This window comes from Tamandua tetradactyla, chromosome 6, assembly GCF_023851605.1.
Source record: "Tamandua tetradactyla isolate mTamTet1 chromosome 6, mTamTet1.pri, whole genome shotgun sequence".
NCBI lineage: Eukaryota > Metazoa > Chordata > Mammalia > Pilosa > Myrmecophagidae > Tamandua > Tamandua tetradactyla.
Window position 1 is genome coordinate 75,086,001 of NC_135332.1, and position 23,204 is coordinate 75,109,204.

At 38.7% G+C, this 23,204-nt stretch overlaps 1 protein-coding gene and 1 pseudogene across 1 annotated transcript in view; both read left to right on the forward strand.

Annotated features, from left to right (window-relative positions):
- FN3K (fructosamine 3 kinase) overlaps positions 1 to 23,204 on the forward strand; it is a 38,756-nt gene that overhangs the window by 4,586 nt on the left and 10,966 nt on the right. Inside the window, exons 3-4 of the mRNA XM_077166309.1 lie at positions 552 to 643; positions 799 to 881. Of these exons, the coding sequence (XP_077022424.1) occupies positions 552 to 643; positions 799 to 881 (175 nt within the window). The remainder of the gene's footprint in view (positions 1 to 551; positions 644 to 798; positions 882 to 23,204) is intronic.
- LOC143689208 (U6 spliceosomal RNA) lies at positions 5,867 to 5,966 on the forward strand (annotated as a pseudogene).

The window sequence follows — 23,204 nt, forward strand, 5'->3', positions numbered from 1 at the left end:
AAATATGAATGACCATCTGTTTTAACACCCTGCAATACTGACATTCCTTTGTTCTTCTTCATGCTGAAACATTTTAAAATTTGTACATTTCATCACTTCATTGTACCCTCTCGGAATTCCTAGATTATACCATCTCAGTCTTTATTGTCTGTCTTTCCTTCTGGTTTCATATTATACCCCAGCCCTTCTCCCTCTATCGTTCTCACATTCAGCTTCATTCAATGTACTAAACTGTGCTACAATCAGGTAGTATTGTGCTCTCCATTTCTGAAGTTTTGCAATCAACCTGTTGCGCAATCTGTATCCCTTCAACTCCAGTTACCCAGTATCTACCCTATTTCTATCTCCTGATGACCTCTGTTCTTAACTGAAATTCTCCAAATTCACTCATTAATGTTAGTTCATCTCAGTGGGACCATACAGTATTTGCCCTTTGGTTTCTGGCTGGTGAGTATTTTTTAAGATTTTTAAAACAAGTCTCAAGTTGGAGCGCCTCAAACAGCTGCTCTTTTTAATTTTCGCTTTATTTGGCCGCATTTCTTCTTTCTCAGTCATGCCTCCAAACTTGGGGAACAGATGGCAGATCTGCACCTGCACAACCAGAAGCTCCGGGACAAGTCGAGGAAGAGGCAGAGCACAGTGGGTACGCCTCGGTCCTGCGCCCACGCCTCGCCCCTGCGGCCACGCTTTGGCCCTGCGCCCACGCATTGGCCCCGCGCGCGCCCCTGCCCCGGCCCCGCCTGCGCAGTGTGGCAGCAGGACAGGGAGACCCGGCAGCTCACGGATCTCTGTCCACAGGCCGGGGGGCTGCGGGGGATGAGCCCCAGCACGTGACCAAGTTCGGCTTCCACACGGTGACTTGCTGCGGCTTCATCCCGCAGGTGAGTGTGGGGGTGAGGGGGGGACAACACCGCGCCCGGCGCTTGCCCTTTCCTGGATGCCCCTGTGTCGGGCTCCCCACCTTCCCTACACTACTGGTGGAGATGCAAAATGGTGCAGTCGGTTTGGCAGAAGATAGGCCTCCTGACCTGGAGAGCACAGGGGCGCACTGTGGACTTGGGGTGGGTAGGTGGGGGGTGGGGGTGGGTGCCTGAGCTGAGCTTGCGGGGGTTCGAAGGTTGGGCAGGTGGGACAGCATTCAGTGGGGGACAGGAAACTCAGAGGAGGGAGGAGAGGGGAAGTCGTGGGGGCAGGCTGTGTCCAGGGGAAGCCACTACTGTGCTGACAGCTGGGGCCTTAGTGGAGCTGCCCATGGGCTCAGTGACCACAAGGGACGAAGCCTGGGGCTCATCGGGCCTGGGACAGTGTCCTGGCCTATCCCTGACCTTGACTTGGGGCAACCTGGCTGTGGCTCCCTACACAGGCCATTTTGGGGTGCCGAGAAACTTGCCGGTCACAGCGAGGGGGTGGTCAGCCATGGGGTCCTGTGGAGAAAGTGCAGAACAGAGAGGGCACCCCTGACTAGGGGGTGAGTGTGCAGGGCTGAGCTGCCGAGGTGTGCAGGCAGGCGCAGGTCTTGTGGGGGAGGTGGGGGGTGGCAAGCCCCATCATTGGGCTCCCTTCCACTGCAGCTGTGGGAAGGTGCTCTTTGTTTAAGCCCTGGCCACCAGCCCTTCTCCTGGGACCCCTTTTCTCATTAACTAGTATTGTTATTGAGATATAATTCATATCACATATAGTTCACTGTTTTAAAGTGAACAGTTCAGAAGCTTTTAGTGTATTTACTATGTTGTGCAACTATGGGCGCTCTCTGATTCCAGCACATTCCATCACACAAAGAGAAGCAGCAGCTCCCCGTGCCCCCACCCACGCCCTGGCAACCACTAACCTCTTCTCTCTGTGGACCCGCCTGCCCTGGACATGGGGTATAAATGGAGTCAGAGCACGCATGGCCCCGTGTGTCTGGTTCTTTCACCACGTGTCGTGTCTTCACGACTGTCATGGAGTGTCAGGACATATTCCTGTTCACGGCTGGAGAGCACCGGGGCCCCTTGTAGCCCCGTCTTTGAAACTGGCAAGGCCTTCAGAGACGGCCGCTTTTCTCTGAATGGCCAGTGACCTCCCCTGCGGACCCTGTTCTGCCTGATCATGGCCGGAAGGCGAAAGCCCCGCCCTCAGCCAGGTGTGCACACAGGTGGCACCTGCTGTGGTAGCCCAGGGGAAGGTCCTGGCTTCCATGGCATGGGGATCATGGCACCTGCCCAGGTGGGGGAGTTGGGCTCTGAGCCAGAGCTGGGCTTGTGTTCCGAACAGTAAATCCGTGTCTTTGTGACCCACTTACCTCCCAGAAGGAGGACAGGGGCTCAGGAGATGCAACCTGAGCAGGGAGCTGGGAGAGGATGGATGCAGACCAGTTGCTGGCGGCGGGGGTGGGGGTGGGGGGGTGGGGTGGGGGGGGGGTGGGCAGTCAGGCTGCTGGGGAAGGGGCCTTCCCATCCTGCTCTCAGGGACCACCCAGCCCTGAGGAGCCCAGGGGCTGTGCGACCCCAGCATCCGCGGCAAGGAGCATCTCCGTGGGAGCAGCCCCGCCAGGGAGGTTTGGTCTGCAGGTGGCTGGGACGTCGCTCTGCGGAAAGATCCTTCCCAGAGGCATTTCACAGAGTTGCCCTGGGTACAGAATAAACTTTGCATCTTTAAAAAGATCAACATGGTACAGTTGACATAAGATAAACCTCCCTATTTAAAGTGTACACTCCGGTGAGTGTTGACACATGCATATGTTCCTGTCAAGATGAGCATTTCCAACTCCCCCAAAAGTCTCCTCTTGCTCCTCTGTAGCCCTCCCTCCTGCCCTTCCCGGCCCCGGGGCACCCCCTCAACTCTGGCTGTCACTACAGAAGAGTGTGTATTTCCTGGAATTTATTATAACTAGAATCACAGAGTATGCACTCTCTTTTGACTGGCTTCCTTCAACTGGCACATTTATTTATTTATTTATTTTTATTGGGACAATTTTTTTTTATTAAAAAAATTAACAACAAACAAACAAAACAATAAGATATCATTCCATTCCACATATATAATCAGTAATTCTTAATATCATCACATAGTTGCATATTCATCATTTCTTAGAACATTTGCATCGATTTAGAAAAAGAAATAAAAAGACAACAGAAAAAGAAATAAAACGATAACAGAGAAAAAAAGTTATACATACCATACCCCTTACCCCTCGCTTTCATTTACCACTAGCATTTCAAACTAAATTTATTTTAACGTTTGTTCCCCCTATTCTTTATTTTTATTCCATGTGTTCTACACTTTTGTTGGTTTAGTAGATAAAAGGAGCATCAGACACAAGGTTTTCACATTCGCAGAGTCTCATTGTGAAAGCTGTATCATTGTTCAATCATCATCAGGAAACATGGCTACTGGAACACAGCTCTACATTTTCAGGCAGTTCCCTCCAGCCTCTCCACTGCATCTTGAACAACAAGGTGGCACAGTTATTTTGATATTCGTTCATATTGTGGAACGTGTGACAAGTTCATTTCATTGTACACATTACTACAGTCTGTTTATCCATTGATGGGCAGTGGGGTTGATTCCGGTTGTTTGCTCTTACAAATACAGATGCTAAGAAGAACATTCAGGACCATATCTCTCTAGGAGGAAAGGACTGGCTCCTGTCCGGTCGGTGGATATTTAACTTTTTAAGAAACTACTAAGCTGACTGCACCGTTTTATATTTCCACTGGCAGTATAGGAAGGTCCCGACCTCTTCATGTCCTCACGGACGTTGTTGTTTTCTGTATGAAAACCGATCTTGTTACGGCCATCCTGGTAACATGCGGCAGTATCTGAGGGAGGTGCGAGGTGGCATTTCCCTGATTGCTAACCAAGGAGGTGTTTTACAAGTCCTTGTTAGCCTTCTGCTTATTCTTTTTTTTGGGCATGGACAAGTACCGAGAATTGAACCCAGGTCTTTGGCATGGCAGGTGAGAACTCCACCACTGTGCCACCATTGCCCGCCCTCGCTTATTCTTTTCCAGGTACTTTTGTGGTGAAGCGTCTGCACAGATATTTTCTCCATTTTGTAAAAGGATTGTTTGCTTTCTTAATATTGGGTGTTGAGAGTTCTTTATGTATTTTTTGATGTAAGTCCTTTATCAGATAAATGATTTACAAAATACTTTCTTCTAGCTCGTGGATTGGTTTTTCCTCTCTTAAAAGTGTTTTTTTGAAGCACAGAAGTTTTGAATTTTGATGAAGTCCAATTTATCAATTTTTTTCTTTTATGAATCGTGTTTTGGTATCCTGTCTGAGAAATCTTTGCCTAGAGTGAGGTCACAAACACTTTTTCCTGCGTTTACTTCTAGAAGTTTTATAGTCTTAGATTTTACGATTTGGTCTATGATTCATTTTAAGTTAATTTTTGCAGATGATGCACACTGTAGATTGGAGTGTGATTTTTACATGTGGATATCAAATTACTTCAGCACCACTTGTTGAAAAAGCCATCCTTTACCCTCTGAATTGCTGCTGCATCTTCAACAAAAAGCTGGGTCTGTCTCTGGATTCTCTGTTCTGTTCCGTTGATTTGTCTGTCTGTCTTGGTGCCAGTGTCACACTGTCTTGATTACTGTAGCTTTCTCATAAGTTTTGAAACCAGGTGGTGTGAGTCTACCACCCATATTCTGTTTTCAAAGTTGTTTTGGCTATGCTAGGTCATCTGCTTTTCCACAGTGTCTTAGTTTGTCAGGGCTGCTATGACAAATGCTGCCCTGTGAGTTGGTTTAACCAACCATCATTTATTGCCTCCTGGTTTTGAAGGCTAGAAGCCCAAAATCATGATGTCAGCAAGACCATCATTTCTTCCCAAGACCATCATTTCTTCCCAAGACCATCATTTCTTCCCAAGACCATCATTTCTTCCCAAACCATCATTTCTTCCCAAGACCATCTCATTTCTTCCCAAGACCATCATTTCTTCTGTAGGCCTGGTGCTGGCTTGCCACAATTCAGGGGTTCCTAGGCTTGCCTCCCTCTCCCACTTACCTGGTGGTGTCCTCGAGCTCCCTCTGTGGCTTTCTTTCTTTTTTTTTTAAACTGTTTTTATTGTATAATATATATACAAAGCAAAGAAAGAAAAAAGCAATAATTTTCAAAGCACTCTTCAACTAGTGGTTACAGGACAGATCCCAGAGTTTGTCATGGGCTACCATATGATCCTCTCAGATTTTCTTTCTAGCTGCTCCTGAATATAGGAGGCTAGAAGGAATAAATGTTTTTTTTTTATCATCACAATTGACCTTTATTTTTTCTTTTTTTTGTGAAAAATAACGTATATACAAAAAGGCAATACATTTCAAATCCTAGCACCACAATTAGTTGCTGAACAGATTTCAGAATTTGGTATGGGTTACAATTCCACAGTTTTAGATTTTTACTTCTAGCTGCTCTAAGATACTGGAGAGTAAAAGAAATAGTAATTTGATGATTCAACAATCAATTCATTTGTTAAACCCTACCTTCTCTGTATAATGCCACCATCACGTTTGATCCTTCTATCCCACTCTTTAGGGGTATTTGGGCTGTGGCCATTCTAACTTTTTCATGTTGGAAGGGGCTGTCACTAATATGGGATAGAGAGATGGAACTAGCTGATTTTCTGGAGAGGCTAGGCCCTCTGGGTTTCAGGACTTATTTGGACCAGGGATCCATCTGGAGGCTGTAGGTTTTTGGAAAGTTACCCTAGTGCATGGAACCTTTGTGGAATCTTATATAATGCCCTAGGTGTTCTTTAGGATTGGCTGGAATGCTTTTGGTTGGGGTTTGGCAAGTTATGATAGGTAGCACTGTCTAACTGAAGCTTGTGTAAGAGTGACCTCCAGAGTAGCCTCTCGACTCTATTTAATCGCTCTCTGCTATTGATACTTTATTACAAAATTGGAACGATACAGAGAAGATTAGCATGGCCCCTGCATGAGGATGACATGCAAATCTGTGAAGCACGTTACACTTCTTTTCCCCTTTTGGTCAGGATGGCATTGTTGATCCCACGGTGCCAGGGCTGGATTCATCCCTGGGAGTCACCTCTCACATCGCCAGGGAGACTCTCACCCCAGGATGTCATGTCCCACGTAGGGGGGAGGGCAATGATTTCACTTGCAGAGTTGGGCCTAGAGAGAGTGAGGTGTGGCTTTCTTTTTTTTTTATTTAAAAAAATATGGACTACTTCCGGAGAAGATGGCGGCTTAGTAAGACGCGCGGGTCTTAGTTCCTCCTCCAGAAAAGCAACTAAAGAAACAGAAACAATACAAAACAGCTCCCAGAGCCACGACAGAGACCAAAAAGACAGCGTACCCCATTCTGGAACGGCTGAATGGGCAGGGAGAATCCGCTGCGGTGAGATACCCGAGGGGCGCGTGTTTTCCCGGCCGGGGCGGCTGGCGACTGGGGTCCCCTCCACGCACGTGGCTCCCCGGTCTGACTGGGAACGTTGGATAGCGGGGCCCTCCCGCCACGCTTGGCATCTCGGGCCAGCTGGGCAATTTGGACCGGCACTCCCCCAAGCTGCGGCGGCCAGCGACCCCCCCTCCACGCGCGGTTTCCCGGGCCGACTGCGAGATTCGGATTGGCAAGTTAAAGGAGCCACAGCATCTTTTACTGGTGGGCCCCGCAGACAGACGAGCGCCACGAGTGCCACCTACTGGGCAGGAAAAGAAAAACAGAGCCCAGAGATTTCACAGAAAAACCTTTCAACCAGCTGGGTCCCACACCCAGGGAAATATGATCAAATGCCCAGACACCAGCAGAAAATAATGGATGACGCTCGGAAAATTGAAGATATGGCCCAGGCAAAGGAACAAACCAATAGTTCAAATGAGATACAGGAGCTGAGACAACTAATGCTGAATATACGAACAGAAATGGAAAAACTCTTCAAAAACCAAATCAATAAATTGAGGGAGGACATGAAGAAGACATGGGCTGAACAAAAAGAAGAAATAGAAAATCTGAAAAAACAAATCACAGAACTTATGGGAGTGAAGGACAAAGTAGAAAAAATGGAAAAAACAATGGATACCTACAATGGTAGATCTAAAGAGACAGAAGCTACAATTAGTGAACTGGAGGATGGAACATGTGAATTCCAAAAAGAAACAGAAACTATAGGGAAAAGAATGGAAAAACTTGAGCAGGGGATCAGGGAACTGAATGACAATATGAAGCGCACAAATATACGTGTTGTGGGTGTCCCAGAAGGAGAAGAGAAGGGAGAAGGAGGAGAAAAACTAATGGAAGAAATTATCACTGAAAATTTCCCAACTCTTATGAAAGACCTAAATTTGCAGATCCAAGAAGTGCAGCGCACCCCAAAGTGAATAGGTCCAAATAGACATACTCCAAGACACTTACTAGTTAGAATGTCAGAGGTCAAAGAGAAAGAGAGGATCTTGAAAGCAGCAAGAGAAAAACAATCTGTCACATACAAGGGAAACCCAATAAGACTATGTGTAGATTTCTCAGCAGAAACCATGGAAGCTAGAGGACAGTGGGATGATATATTTAAATTACTAAAAGAGAAAAACTGCCAACCAAGACTCCTATATCCAGCAAAATTGTCCTTCAGAAATGAGGGAGAAATTAAAACATTCTCAGACAAAAAGTCACTGAGAGAATTTGTGACCAAGAGACCACCTCTGCAAGAAATACTAAAGGGAGCACTAGAGTCAGATACAAAAAGACAGAAGAGAGAGGTATGGAGTAAAGTGTAGAAAGAAGGAAAATCAGATATGATATATATAATACAAAAGCCAAAATGGTAGAAGAAAATATTATCCAAACAGTAATAACACTAAAAGTTAATGGACTGAATTTCCCAATCAAAAGACATAGAATGGCAGAATGGATTACGACCCAGCAATACCACTGCTAGGTATCTACTCAAAGGACTTAAGGGCAAAGACACAGATGGACATTTGCACACCAGTGTTTATAGCAGCATTATCTACAATTGCAAAGAGATGGAAACAGCCAAAATGTCCATCAACAGACGAGTGGCTAAACAAACTGTGGCGTATACCTACAATGGAATATTATGCAACTTTAAGACAGACTAAACTTATGAAGCATGTAATAACATGGATGGACCTAGAGAACATTATGCTGAGTGAGTCTAGCCCAAAACTAAAGGACAAATACTGTATGGTCCCACTGATGTGAACCGACATTCGAGAATCAGCTTGGAATATATCATTGGTAACAGAGACCAGCAGGAGTTAGAAACAGGGTAAGATAATGGGTAATTGGAGCTGAAGGGATACAGACTGTGCAACAGGACTAGATACAAAAACTCAAAAATGGAAAGCACAATAATACCTAAGTGTAATGTAACTATGTTGGAACACTGAATGAAGCTGCACCTGAAATATAGTTTTTTGTTTGTTTGTTTGTAAAAAAAAAAATATATGGACTGTTTCACGAATCTACATCTTCTCTGTATTGCTCCAATTTTAGTTTCTGTGCTGCCGAAGCGAGCACGTGGCTTTCTTTTTATAAAGCCTCCAGTAACATGGATTAAGGCTGTCCTTGATTCAGTTTGGCCGCACCCAGATAAGATCTTAGATCACAGACTAGTTCATACCTTGACTGCTGACTGGTCTTCAAAGGGTCCTGTTTACAAATGGGTTCACACGTGCAGGAAGGAAGAGTAGGCTTACGAACATGCCTTTTGTTGGGTCGCATGGTCCAGTGTACCACATGTGAACTTCAGAATCACTGTCGACTTCCATACCCGAAGAGGCCTGCTGGGATTTTATTGGGATTGCATTGAATTTATAGATCAATTTTGGGAAGAATTGGCACCTTAATTATTTTGAGATTTTTTTGATATATGAGTGTGATAACTGTCCCTATTTATTTACATCTTCTTTAATTTCCCTCAGCAATGTTTTCACATCATTTGCCTTACTTATCCCAAAGCATTTCAAATTTTTGATGTTATTGCAATGGTATTTTTTAAAATTTAAATTCCAGTTCCTAGCATATAAAAAACACAGTTGATTTTTGCATATTGACGTGTGTCCTGCAATATTGCTAAATTCACTTATTAGTTCCAGTGGCTTTTCTTTTTTAATCTTTTACCAGATTTTCTTTGTAGGCAATCATGTTGATTGTGAATAAAGACAGTTTATTTTTATAGATTTTATATTTATATAGCTTTCCAAACTATATGGAATTTAATTTACTTTAATTTATTTTCTTTTTCTTTGTATCTGGTCCAATAAAATGTTGACTAGAAGTGGGGAGAGCATACATTCTTGTCTCGTTCCTGACCTTAGGGGGAAAGTATTCATAATTAAGTATGGACTCAGCTGTAGAATTTTCTTAGATGTTCTTGATCAAGTTGAAGAACTGTGCTTCTACTCCTAATTTTCTGAATTTTTGTCAAATGATTGTTGTATTTTGTTAAGTGCTTTTCCTACATCACTGGAAAATGTGGTCCTGTGGTTTTCCTTTTTCAGTGCATTAATATGGAGAGTTGCATAGATTGTTTTTCAAATATTAACCAACTTCACTTGGTCATGATGTATTATCCTTTCTCTCTCTCTCTCTCTCTCTCTCTCTCTCTCTCTCTCTATATATATATATATATATATATATATCTTTTTATATATCTATATAAAAAATATATTTTTTATATCTATATATAGATATATATATATCTTTTATATATATATATAAAAATATATATATATATATATTTTTTTTTGCTTGGGCAGGCACTGGAAATCGAACCTGGGTCTCCGGCATGGCAGGCGAGAACTGTGCTTGCTGAGCCATTGTGGCCCGCCCTCAATATATTTTTGAACTCCATTTGCTAAAGTTTTCTTTAGAATGTTGGCACTTATATAAATGAGGAATATTCATATGTAATTTCCTTTTCTTGTAGTGTCTTTGTCAGGTTTAGGCATAAGAGTCCTAAGTTGGCTTCATGCAATGAGTTGAAAAGTGTTCCCTCCTCTTCAGTTTTCTAGAAGAGTTGGTGTAAAATAGGCATTTTGTCCTTAAATATCTGTTAGAATTCATCAGTGAAGTCATCTGGGTCAGGAATTTTCTTTGTGGTAAAATTTTTCTTACTACAAATTCAATTTACTTAATGGATACAGGGCATTTCAGTTTATCTATTTCTTTTTGACTGGGCTTTGGTAGTTTGTGTCTTTAAAGGAATCCATCAGATGGAATTAAGTTGTTGAACCTACTGATAAAACTTGTTTATAGTGTTTTATTACCCTTTTACTATCTGTAGAACCTGTGGTGATGTCACCTTTTCATTCCTGATTTTGGTAATGTGTCATCCGTTTTTCTTTGTATTCAGTCTGGCTAGAAGTTTATCAGTTTTACTTATCTTCTTAAAGAATCAGATTTTGTGAAATTAATTTTATCTTGTTTCTATGTTTTCTGTTTCCTCAATTCCTGATTCATCTTATCATTTCCTTTCTTTGACTTTGGATTTAATTTGCTTTTATTTTTCTAGTTGTTTAAGGTTGAAGCTAAGGTCATCAATCTGTGGTTTTTTCCTTCTTTTCTAACATAAGCATTTAGTGACATAAATTTTCCCCTATGTACTGCTTTAGTGCATCCTATAAATTTTGGTAGATTGTGTTTTCATTTTTATTCAGTTCAAAATATACCCTAATTTCCCTTTTGATTTCTTCTTTTAACCATGGATTATCTAGAATCATGTTATTCACTTTCCACATATTTGGGGATTTTCTAGAAATATTTGTATGATTTTTAAGTTATTTCATTTGTGATTAAAGAATATATTTTGTATTACTGGATTCCTTTTAAATTTACTGAGATTTGTTTTATGGCCCAGAAAATGATCTATTTTGGTGAATGTTCTGCGTGTATTTGAAAAGAATGTGGATTAGGCTGTTGTTGAGAGGTCATTAGGTCTAGATGGCTGATCGCATTGTTGAAATCTTCTATATCCTCACTGGTTTTCTGTCTATTATTCTCTCAATTATTGAGACAGGGGTTATATTTTCTGGTATCACGATGAAGTCTATTTCTCCTTGCAGTTCTGTTTTATTTTCATGTATTATGATGCTCTGTTATTGTGGGACATAATAGGTTAGGGTTCTTATGCCCTCTTGATTATTTAACCACCATTTCATTGTGACTTGAACTTCTTTGTACCTAGTAGTATTCTTTGCTCTGAAATTGACTTTGATATTATTATAGCCACTCTGGCTTTCTTTCTTTCTTTCTTTTCTTGCATGGGCAGGCACTGGGAATTGAACCCGGATCTCCTGCATGGCAGGCAAGACCTCTACCTGCTGCCCCACCATGGCCCACCCTCTGGCTTTCTTTTGACTAGTTTGAACATGTTATCCTTTCTATCCTTTTACTTTAAAAAATTATATATTTATTTTTAATTGTGGTAAAATATACATAACATAAAAATAATTTTAACTATTTTAAGTGGACAATTCTTTCACATTAACTACAGTGACAATATTGTTCAATTTTATCTATTTCCAGACTACTTTCATCATCCCAAACCAAATCCCATTTAGCAGGAACTCTCCAGTCTCCTCTGCCCCCACCCCAGGGAGCCATTCTGTTTTCTGTCTCTATTAATTTGCTTCTTCTAAGTATTTCATGTAAGAAAAAGGCACTCAACATGATGTCTTCAGGGTTCATTCATGTTGTAGCATGGTCCAGCACTTCACTTCTTTTCATGGCTATATAATATTCCTCTGTATAGATAGACCACATTTTGCTTATCCATTCATCTGTTGATGGATGCTTGGGTGGCTTCCACCTTTTGAATACTGTGAATAATGCTGCAGTGAATGTTGGTATATAGATACCTGTCTGAGTCCCTGCTTTCCGTTCTTTTGGGTACATAACTAGGAGTGGAATTGCTGGCTCGTATGATAACCCTATGTATAACTTTTTGAGGAACCACCAAACTGTTTTCCACAGTGGTTGCGCCATTTTACATTCCCACCAACAATGGACAAGGTTCTTCTTTCTCCAAATCTTTGTTATTTTCAGTTTTGACACTTGTTAGTTTCAGTTTTTTTTTTTTTTTTTGATAATAGCCATCTTAATGGGTGTGAAGTGGTGTCTCATTGTGGTTTTAATTTGCATTTCTCTATTGACTAATGAATTGAGCATCTTTTCATATACTTATTGGCCATTTTAATATTTTCTTTGGAAAAATATGCATTCAGATCCTCAGTCCATTTTTAAATTGGGCTGTTTGTCTTTTTGTTGTTGAGTTGTAAGAATGCATTATGTATTTTGGGCGTTAAATCCTTATCAGATGTGTGGTTTCCAGATATATTCTCACATTCTGTAGGTTGTCTTTCCACTTTGTTGATAGTGTTCTTTATGCACAAAAGTTTTTAATTTTGATGAAGTCCATTTTATCATTGTTGCTTGTGCTTTTAATTAAAATCTAAAAGTCTATTGCTTACTACAAGGTCCTGAAGATTTTCCCCTATTTTTTGTATGAGTTTTATAGTTTTATTTCTTTTATTTAGGTGTGTGATCCATTGATTTAATTTTGGTATACAGAGAGAGTTAAAGGTCCACATTCATTCTTTTGAATGTGGATTTCCAGTTGTCCCTGCACCATGTGCTGAAAGTAGGATTATTTCTCCATCCCCATTGACATCCTTGTTGAAATCAACTGGCCATAGATATGTGGATTCATCTTTAGATTCTCAATTCTATTGTATTATTCTGTATATCTATCCTTATACCAGTATCATGCTCTTTAAATTATTGTAGCTTTGTGCAAGTTTTGAAATCAGGACACGTGGGTTCTCCAACTTTGTTCTTATTTTTTCAAGGTTGTTTTAGCTATTACAGACCACATGAATTTGAGGATCAGCCTTTTCATTTCTGCACAGTGGTTATTGGCATTTTGATAGATATTGCAATGAATTTTTAGATCACTATAGGCAGTATTTATATCTTAACATTATTAAATCTTCCAATGCATTAACCCAGGGTGTTTTTCCATTTACTAAAGTATTCTTTAGTTTCTTTCAGCAATGATTTGTAGTTTTCAGTTTCAAGTCTTTCACCTACTTGATTACATTTATTCCTTGGTGTTTTTTTCTTTTAGATGCTGTGGTAAATGGGTTTGTTTTCTTGATTTCCTTTTCAGAGAGTTCACTAATGTTGTATAGAAACCCAAATTATTTCTGCATGTTTATCGTATATCCTTGAACTTTGCTGAATTTATTAGTTGTAATAGCTTTCTGTGGATTCTTTGGAATTTTCTGTTTGTAGGATTATGTCATCCATGAATAGGGATAATTTGACTTCTTCTTTTCCAATTTTGAAGCCTTTATCTCTTTCTCTTGCCTGATTGCTCTGGCCAGAACTTCAAGTACAATGTTGAATATTCAACAGCGGTGACAGTGCGCATCCTTGTCTTGCTCCTGATTTAAGGGGGAAGCTTTCACCATTGAGTGTGATATAAAGGGTTTTTAATAAATGCCTTTTATTATGTTGAGAGAGTTCCCTTGTATTCCTAGTTTTCTAAGTGTTTTTATCATGAAAAGATGTTAGAGTTAGTCCAATGTCTCTTCTGCATCAACTGAGTTTTTTTTTTTTTCTCTTCATTCTATTAATGTGGTGTGTTATACTGATTGATTTTCTTATGTTGACTCATCCTTGCATTTCTGGAATAAATCTCACTTGGTCATGGTCTATAATATTTTCAATATACTGTTGTATTCAGTTTGCCAGTATTTTCTTGATGATTTTGCATCGATCTTCATAAATGATATTGGTTTGAAATTTTATTTTCTTTTGCTTTCTTTGTCTGTTTGGAGAATTCAGCAGTGAAATTCTCCTTAGAGAAGATACAGATATTTATCCAAGAGATAAATCCAAGAGATAAATATCTTGTGGGATATTTAAAATTTCTTTTAAATTTTCATTCTCTTCCCTTGTTATAGGTCTCTTGTGTCAAATGAGGTAAGTTGTATGTTTGAAGAAATTTGTCCATTTTATCCAGGTTTTGTAATTTTTTGGCATATAATTGTTCATAATAACCTCTCATAATCCTTTTCATTTCTATAAGGTATGTAGTAATGTCCTCCCTTTCAGGCCTAGTTTTAGTTAATTGTGTTCTCTCTCTCTTTTTCTTTGATAGTCTGGCTAAAGTTTTCTTGATTTGATTGATCTTTTCTAAAAAAAAAAGCAACTTTTGGTTTTGTTGATTCTGTTGTTTTTCTGTACTCTGTTTCATTCATCTCTGCTCTACTGTTTACTCTTTCCTTCCTTCTACTAACTTTGGGTTTAGTTCTACTTGTCCTAGTTTTGTATGTATGTCCATGTGAAGTTAGGTTGTAGATTTGCGGACTTTCTTCTTTTTTAATGTAGGAATTTAGAGCTATACATTTCCCTCTTACATTGCCTTTGCCGTATCCCATAAGTTTTGGTATGTGGTGTTTTTGTTTTCTTTCATGCCAAGATATTTCCTAATTTCCCTTGTGATTTCTTCTTTCAGCCATTCATTGTTTAATATTGTATCGTTTAATTTCCACATTTTCGTACCATTTCCAATTTTTGCTTTGTTGTTGATTTCTAGCTTTGTTCCAGTGTGGTCCAAGAAGATACTTTGTATGATTGCAGTGTTTTAAAATTTATTAGGATTTGATTTGTGGCCTAATACATGTCTATGCTGGTAAATGTTCCACGTGTACTAGAGAAGCACGTGCATTCTGTGTTGCTGGGTGGAGTGCGCTGTTTGTGTCCTTTTGGCCTAATTATTAATAAGGTTGTTCAAGTCCTGTATCCCCTTATCCTGTGTGTAGATGTCCTATCAGTTATTGAAAGTGGTGCATCTCAATAGAGAACTTTCTAATTCTCTCTTTGGTTCTGTCAATTTTGGCTTCATATATATATATATGTATTTGTTAATTTATTTATTAATTAAAAAAATAAAGAAACAACATACATAATCAGTAATTCACAATATCATCACTTAGTTGCATATTCATAATTTCTTAGAACATTTGCATTAATTCAGAAAAAGAAATAAAAAGACAATAGAAAAAGAAATAAAATGAACACAGGAAAGAAAAAAAAAAGATTATACCTACCATACCCCTTACCCCTCGCTTTCATTGATCACTAACATTTAAACTAAATTTATTTTAGCATTTGTTCCCCCTATTATTTATTTTTATTCCATATGTTCTAATCCTTTGTTGACAAGGTAGATAAAAGGAGCATCAGACACAAGGTTTTCACAATCACACAGTCACATTGTGACAGCTGTATCATTATGCAATCATCCTCAAGAAACATGGCTACTGGAACACAGTTCTACATTTTCAGGCAGTTCCCTCCAGCCTCTCCATTACATCTTGAATAACAAGATGATATCTACTTGATGCATAAGAATAATTTCTAGGATAACCTCTCGACTCTGTGTGGAATATCTCAGCCATTGACACTTTGTCTCATTTCCCTCTTCCCCCTTTTGGTTGGGAAGGTTTTCTCAATCCCTTGATGCTAAGTCTCAGCTCATTCTAGAGTTTTTCTCAATCCCTTGATGCTGAGTCTCAGCTCATTCCAAGATCTCTGTCCCACGTTGCCAGGAAGGTCCACACCCCTGGGAGTCATGTCCCACATAGAGAGGGGTAGGGTGGTGAGACTGCTCATTGTGTTGGCTGGAGAGAGGGGCCACATCTGAGCAACAAAAGAGGCTCTATTGGGGGTGACTCTTAGGCCTAAATTTTAAGTAGACTTGACCTTGATCCTTTGCGGGTTAAGTTTCATATGAACAAACCCCAAGACTGGGGGCTCTGCCTATAGCTTTGGTTGTCCACACTGCTTGTGAGAATATCAAGAATTCAAGTTGGGGAAGTTGCATTTCTTGCCGTTCTCACCACTCCCCGAAGGGGGCTTTGCAGATACTTTTCCACTCACTGATTGAATCACTCTGGGATTCATTGGGGCATCACTCTAGACAAACCAGCAAAATCTCATGTTCTACTTGAGATTCCAAGTACTTATGGTGTTTAATCAAACTATCTACATAAGTTATATTAGGAAATGCACTCGTCAAAATTTAAACTTTGTAACTAATAAACATTTTTTGCTTTAGTCTCACACAGAAGGTGACATTTTAAAATATTAATTACCATCTATTTTCAGTACCCTGCAATAATGACATCCTTTGTTTTTCCTCATGCAAAAACATTTTTAAAATTGTACCTTGTACATCTCACTATTATTATACACTCTAGGCATTCCTAGATTATACTATCTCAATCTTTAACATCTATCTTTCTTTGTGATTTCATTTATGTCCCCAGCCCTCCTCCCTCTATCATTCTCACATGCAGCTTCATTCAGTGTTTTAACATAATTATATTGCAGTTAGGTAGTATTGTGCTGTCCATTTCTGAGTTTTTGTATCCAGTCCTGTTGCACAGTCTGTATCCCTCCAGCTCCGATTACCCAATATCTTACCCTATTTCTATCTCCTGATGGTCTCTGTTACGAACAAAATATTCCAAGTTTATTCACTAATGTCAGTTCATATCAGTGAGACCATACAGTATTTGTCCTTTAGTTTTTGGCTAGTCTCACTCAGCATAATGTTCTCAAGGTCCATCCATGTTGTTACAGACTTCATAAGTTTATTTTGTCTTAAAGCTGCATAATATTCCATCGTATGTATATACCACAGTTTGTTTAGCCACTCGTCTATTGATGGACATTTTGGCTGTTTCCATCTCCTTGCAATTGTAAATAATGCTGCTATAAACATTGGTGTGCAAATGTCTGTTTGTGTCTTTGCCCTTATGTCCTCTGAGTAGATACCTAGCAATGGTATTGCTGGGTCATATGGCAATTCTATATTCAGCTTTTTGAGGAACCGCCAAGCTGCCTTCCACAGTGGTTGCACCATTTGACATTCCCACCAACAGTGAATAAGTGTGCCTCTTTCTCCACATCCTCTCCAGCACTTGTCATTTTCTGTTTTGTTGATAATGGCCATTCTGGTGGGTGTGAGATGATATCTCATTGTGGTTTTGATTTGCATTTCTGTAATGGCCAGGGACGTTGAACATCTCTTCATGTGCCTTTTGGCCATTTGTATTTCCTCTTCTGAGAGTTGTCTGTTCAAGTCTTTTTCCCATTTTGTAATTGGATTGGTTGATTTTTTGTTGTTGAGTTGAACAATCTCTTTATAAATTCTGGATACTAGACCTTTATTTGATATGTCGTTTCCAAATATTGTCTCCCATTGTGTAGGCTGTCTTTTTACTTTCTTTTTTTACAGACCAATCACTTTAATGAACATAGATGCAAAAATCTTCAACAAAATACTTGCAAATTGAATCCAGCAGCACATTAAAATAATTATACGCCATGACGAAGTGGGATTTATTTCGGGTATGCAAGGCTGGTTCAACACAAGAAAACCAATTAATATAATACACCATATCAATAAGTCAAATGGAAATACCACATGATCATCTTGACTGATGCAGAAAAGACATCTGGAAAAATTCAATATCCTTTCTTGATGAAAACACTTCAAAGGATAGGAATAGAAAGGAACTTCCCTAACATGATAAAGGGAATATATGAAAAAATCCACAGCTAACATCATACTCAACGGAGAGAGACTGAAAGCTTTCCCTCTAAGACCAGGACCAAGACAAAGATGCCCACTGTCACCACTGTTATTCAACATTGTGCTGGAAGTTCTAGCCAGAGCAATTAGACAAGAAAAAGAAATAGAAGGCATCCAAATTGGAAAGGAAAAAGTAAAACTCTCACTATTTGCAGATGACATGACACTATGTCAAATCCTGAAAAATCTACAACAAAGCTACTAGGGCTAATACATGAATGCAGCAAAGTGGCAGGGTACAAGATCAATACCCAAAAATCAGCAGTGTTTATATATACTATTTTTTTAAAATTTTTTTTATTAATCAAAAAAAAGAAAAGAAATTAACACAACATTTAGAAATCATTCCATTCTACACATGCACGCAGTAATTCTTAGTATCATCACATAGATGTATGATCATCATTTCTTAGTACATTTGCATCGATTTAGGAAAAGAACTAGCAAAACAGCAGAAAAAGATATAGAATGTTAATACAGAGAAGAGAATTAAAATAATAATACTAATTCTTTTTACTTTCTTGATGAAGTTCTTTGATGCACAAAAGTGTTTAATTTTGAGGAGTTCCCATTTCTTTCTTTCTTTCTTCAGTGCTCTTGCTTTAGGTGTAAGATCTATAAAACCGCCTCCAATTATAAGATTTATAAGATATTTCCCTACATTTTCCTCTAACTGTTTTATGGTCTTAGACCTGGTGTTTAGATCTTTGATCCATTTTGAGTTAACTTTTGTATAGGGTGTGAGATACGGGTCCTCTTTCATTCTTTTTTTTTCATTCTTTTGGATATGGATTTCCAGTTCTCTAGGCACCATTTATTGAAGAGATTGTTCTGTCCCAGGTGAGTTGGCTTGACTGCCTTATCAAAGATCAACTGTCCATAGATGAGAGGGTCTATATCTGAACACTCTATTCGATTCCGTTGGTCAATATATCTATCTTTATGCCGGTATCATGCTGTTTTGACCACTGTGGCTTCATAATATGCCTTAAAGTCAGGCAGCGTGAGACCTCCAGCTTTGTTTTTTTCCCTCAATATACTTTTAGCAATTTGGGGCACCCTGCCCTTCCAGATTAATTTGCTTATTGGTTTTTCTATTTCTGAAAAGTAAGTTGTTGGGATTTTGATTAGTATTGCGTTGAATCTGTAAATCAATTTAGGTAGAATTGACATCTTAACTATATTTAGTCTTCTAATCTGTGAACATGGTATGCCCTTCCATCTATTTAGGTCTTCTGTGATTTCTTTTAACAATTTCTTGTAGTTTTCTTTGTATAGGTCTTTTGTCTCTTTAGTTAAATTTATTCCTAAGTATTTTATTCTTTTAGTTGCAATTGTAAATGGAATTCATTTCTTTTTTTTTTTTTTATTAATTAAAAAAAGAATTAACAAAACAATTAGAAATCATTCCAATCTACATGTACAATCAGTAATTCTTAATAACATCACATAGTTGCATATTCATCATTTCTTAGTACATTTGCATCGATTTAGGAAAAGAAATAAAAAGACAACAGAATGAGAATTAAAACAATAATATAAAGAAAAAAAACAAAAAAAACAAAAACAAAAAACCTATACCTCACATGCAGCTTCATTCAGTGTTTTAACATAATTGCATTAAAATTGGGTAGTATTGTGCTGTCCATTTCTGAGTTTTTATATCCAGTCCCGTTGTACAGTCTGTATCCCTTCATCTCCAATTATCCCTTCTCTTTTTTTTTTTTTTTTTTAATTAACGGAAAAAAAGAAATTAACCCAACATTTAGAGATCATACCATTCTACACATGCAATCATTAATTCTTAACATCATCACATAGATGCATGATCATCATTTCTTAGTACATTTGCATTGGTTTAGAAGAACTAGCAACATAACCGAAAAAGATATAGAATGTTAATATAGAGAAAAAAATAAAAGTAATAATAGTAAAATCAAAACAAAACAACACAAAACAAAACAAAAACCTATAGCTCAGATGCAGCTTCATTCAGTGTTTTAACATGATTACTTTACAATTAGGTATTATTGTGCTGTCCATTTTTGAGTTTTTGTATCTAGTCCTGTTGCACAGTCTGTATCCCTTCAGCTTCAATTACCCATTGTCTTACCCTGTTTCTAACTCCTGCTGAACTCTGTTACCAATGACATATTTCAAGTTTATTCTCAAATGTCCGTTCACATCAGTGGGACCATACAGTATTTGTCCTTTAGTTTTTGGCTGGATTCACTCAGCATAATATTCTCTAGGTCCATCCATGTTATTACATGGTTCATAAGTTTATCTTGTCTTAAGGCTGCATAATATTCCATCGTATGTATATACCACAGTTTGTTTAGCCACTCTTCTGTTGATGGAGATTTTGGCTGTTTCCATCTCTTTGCAATTGTAAATAATGCTGCTATAAACATTGGTGTGCAAATGTCCGTTTGTGTCTTTGCCCTTAAGTCCTTTGAGTAGATACCTAGCAATGGTATTGCTGGGTCGTATGGCAGTTCTATATTCAGCTTTTTGGGGAACCGCCAAACTGCCTTCCACAGTGGTTGCACCATTTGACATTCCCACCAACAGTGGATAAGTGTGCCTCTTTCTCCGCATCCTCTCCAGCACTTGTCATTTTCTATTTTGTTGATAATGGCCATTCTGGTGGGTGTGAGATGATATCTCATTGTGGTTTTGATTTGCATTTCTCTAATGGCCAGGGACATTGAGCATCTCTTCATGTGCCTCTTGGCCATCCGTATTTCCTCTTCTGAGAGGTGTCTGTTCAAGTCTTTTTCCCATTTTGTAATTGGGTTGGCTGTCTTTTTGTTGTTGAGATGAACAATCTCTTTATAAATTCTGGATACTAGACCTTTATCTGATATATCATTTCCAAATATTGTCTCCCATTGTGAAGGCTGTCTTTCTACTTTCTTGATGAAGTTCTTTGATGCACAAAAGTGTTTAATTTTGAGGAGTTCCCATTTATTTATTTCCTTCTTCAGTGCTCTTGCTTTAGGTTTAAGGTCCATAAAACCGCCTCCAGTTGTAAGATCCATAAGATATCTCCCAACATTTTCCTCTAACTGTTTTATGGTCTTAGACCTAATGTTTAGATCTTTGATCCATTTTGAGTTAACTTTTGTATAGGGTGTGAGAGATGGGTCTTCTTTCATTCTTTTGCATATGGATATCCAGTTCTCTAGGCACCATTTATTGAAGAGACTGTTCTGTCCCAGGTGAGTTGGCTTGACTGCCTTATCAAAGATCAAATGTCCATAGATGAGAGGGTCTATATCTGAGCACTCTATTCGATTCCATTGGTCGATATATCTATCTTTATGCCAATACCATGCTGTTTTGACCACTGTGGCTTCATAATATGCCTTAAAGTCAGGCAGCGCGAGACCTCCAGCTTCGTTTTTTTTCCTCAAGATGTTTTTAGCAATTCGGGGCACCCTGCCCTTCCAGATAAATTTGCTTATTGGTTTTTCTATTTCTGAAAAATAAGTTGTTGGGATTTTGATTGGTATTGCATTGAATCTGTAAATCAATTTAGGTAGGATTGACATCTTAACTATATTTAGTCTTCCAATCCATGAACACGGTATGCCCTTCCATCTATTTAGGTCTTCTGTGATTTCTTTTAGCAGTTTTTTGTAGTTTTCTTTATATAGGTTTTTTGTCTCTTTAGTTAAATTTATTCCTAGGTATTTTATTCTTTTAGTTGCAATTGTAAATGGGATTCGTTTCTTGATTTCCCCCTCAGCTTGTTCATTACTAGTGTATAGAAATGCTACAGATTTTTGAATGTTGATCTTGTAACCTGCTACTTTGCTGTACTCATTTATTAGCTCTAGTAGTTTTGTTGTGGATTTTTCCGGGTTTTCGACGTATAGTATCATATCGTCTGCAAACAGTGATAGTTTTACTTCTTCCTTTCCAATTTTGATGCCTTGTATTTCTTTTTCTTGTCTAATTGCTCTGGCTAGAACCTCCAGCACAATGTTGAATAATAGTGGTGATAGTGGACATCCTTGTCTTGTTCCTGATCTTAGGGGGAAAGTTTTCAATTTTTCCCCATTGAGGATGATATTAGCTGTGGGTTTTTCATATATTCCCTCTATCATTTTAAGGAAGTTCCCTTGTATTCCTATCTTTTGAAGTGTTTTCAACAGGAAAGGATGTTGAATCTTGTCGAATGCCTTCTCTGCATCAATTGAGATGATCATGTGATTTTTCTGCTTTGATTTGTTGATATGGTGTATTACATTAATTGATTTTCTTATGTTGAACCAGCCTTGCATACCTGGGATGAATCCTACTTGGTCATGATGTATAATTCTTTTAATGTGCTGTTGGATACGATTTGCTAGAATTTTATTGAGGATTTTTGCATCTGTATTCATTAGAGAGATTGGTCTGTAGTTTTCTTTTTTTGTAATATCTTTGCCTGGTTTTGGTATGAGGGTGATGTTGGCTTCATAGAATGAATTAGGTAGTTTTCCCTCCACTTCGATTTTTTTGAAGAGTTTGAAGAGAATTGGTACTAATTCTTTCTGGAACGTTTGGTAGAATTCACATGTGAAGCCATCTGGTCCTGGACTTTTCTTTTTAGGAAGCTTTTGAATGACTAATTCAATTTCTTTACTTGTGATTGGTTTGTTGAGGTCATCTATGTCTTCTTGAGTCAAAGTTGGTTGTTCATGTCTTTCCAGGAACCCGTCCATTTCCTCTAAATTGTTGTATTTATTAGCGTAAAGTTGTTCATAGTATCCTGTTATTACCTCCTTTATTTCTGTGAGGTCAGTAGTTATGTCTCCTCTTCCATTTCTGATCTTATTTATTTGCATCCTCTCTCTTCTTCTTTTTGTCAATCTTGCTAAGGGCCCATCAATCTTATTGATTTTCTCATAGAACCAACTTCTGGCCTTATTGATATTCTCTATTGTTTTCATGTTTTCAATTTCATTTATTTGTGCTCTAATCTTTGTTATTTCTTTCCTTTTGCTTGCTTTGGGGTTAGCTTGCTGTTCTTTCTCCAGTTCTTCCAAATGGATAGTTAATTCCTGAATTTTTGCCTTTTCTTCTTTTCTGATATAGGCATTTAGAGCAATAAATTTCCCTCTTAGCACTGCCTTTGCTGCGTCCCATAAGTTTTGATATGTTGTGTTTTCATTTTCATTCGCCTCGAGGTATTTGCTAATTTCCCTTGCAATTTCTTCTTTGACCCAGTCGTTGTTTAGGAGTGTGTTGTTGAGCCTCCACGTATTTGTGAATTTTCTGGCACTCTGCCTATTATTGATTTCCAACATCATTCCTTTATGGTCCGAGAAAGTGTTGTGTAAGATTTCAATCTTTTTAAATTTGTTAAGACTTGCTTTGTGACCCAGCATATGGTCTATCTTTGAGAATGATCCATGAGCACTTGAGAAAAAGGTGTATACTGCTGTTGTGGGATGTAATGTCCTATAAATGTCTATTAAGTCTAGTTCATTTATAGTAATATTCAGATTCTCTATTTCTTTGTTGATCCTCTGTCTAGATGTTCTGTCCCTTGATGAGAGTGGTGAGTTGAAGT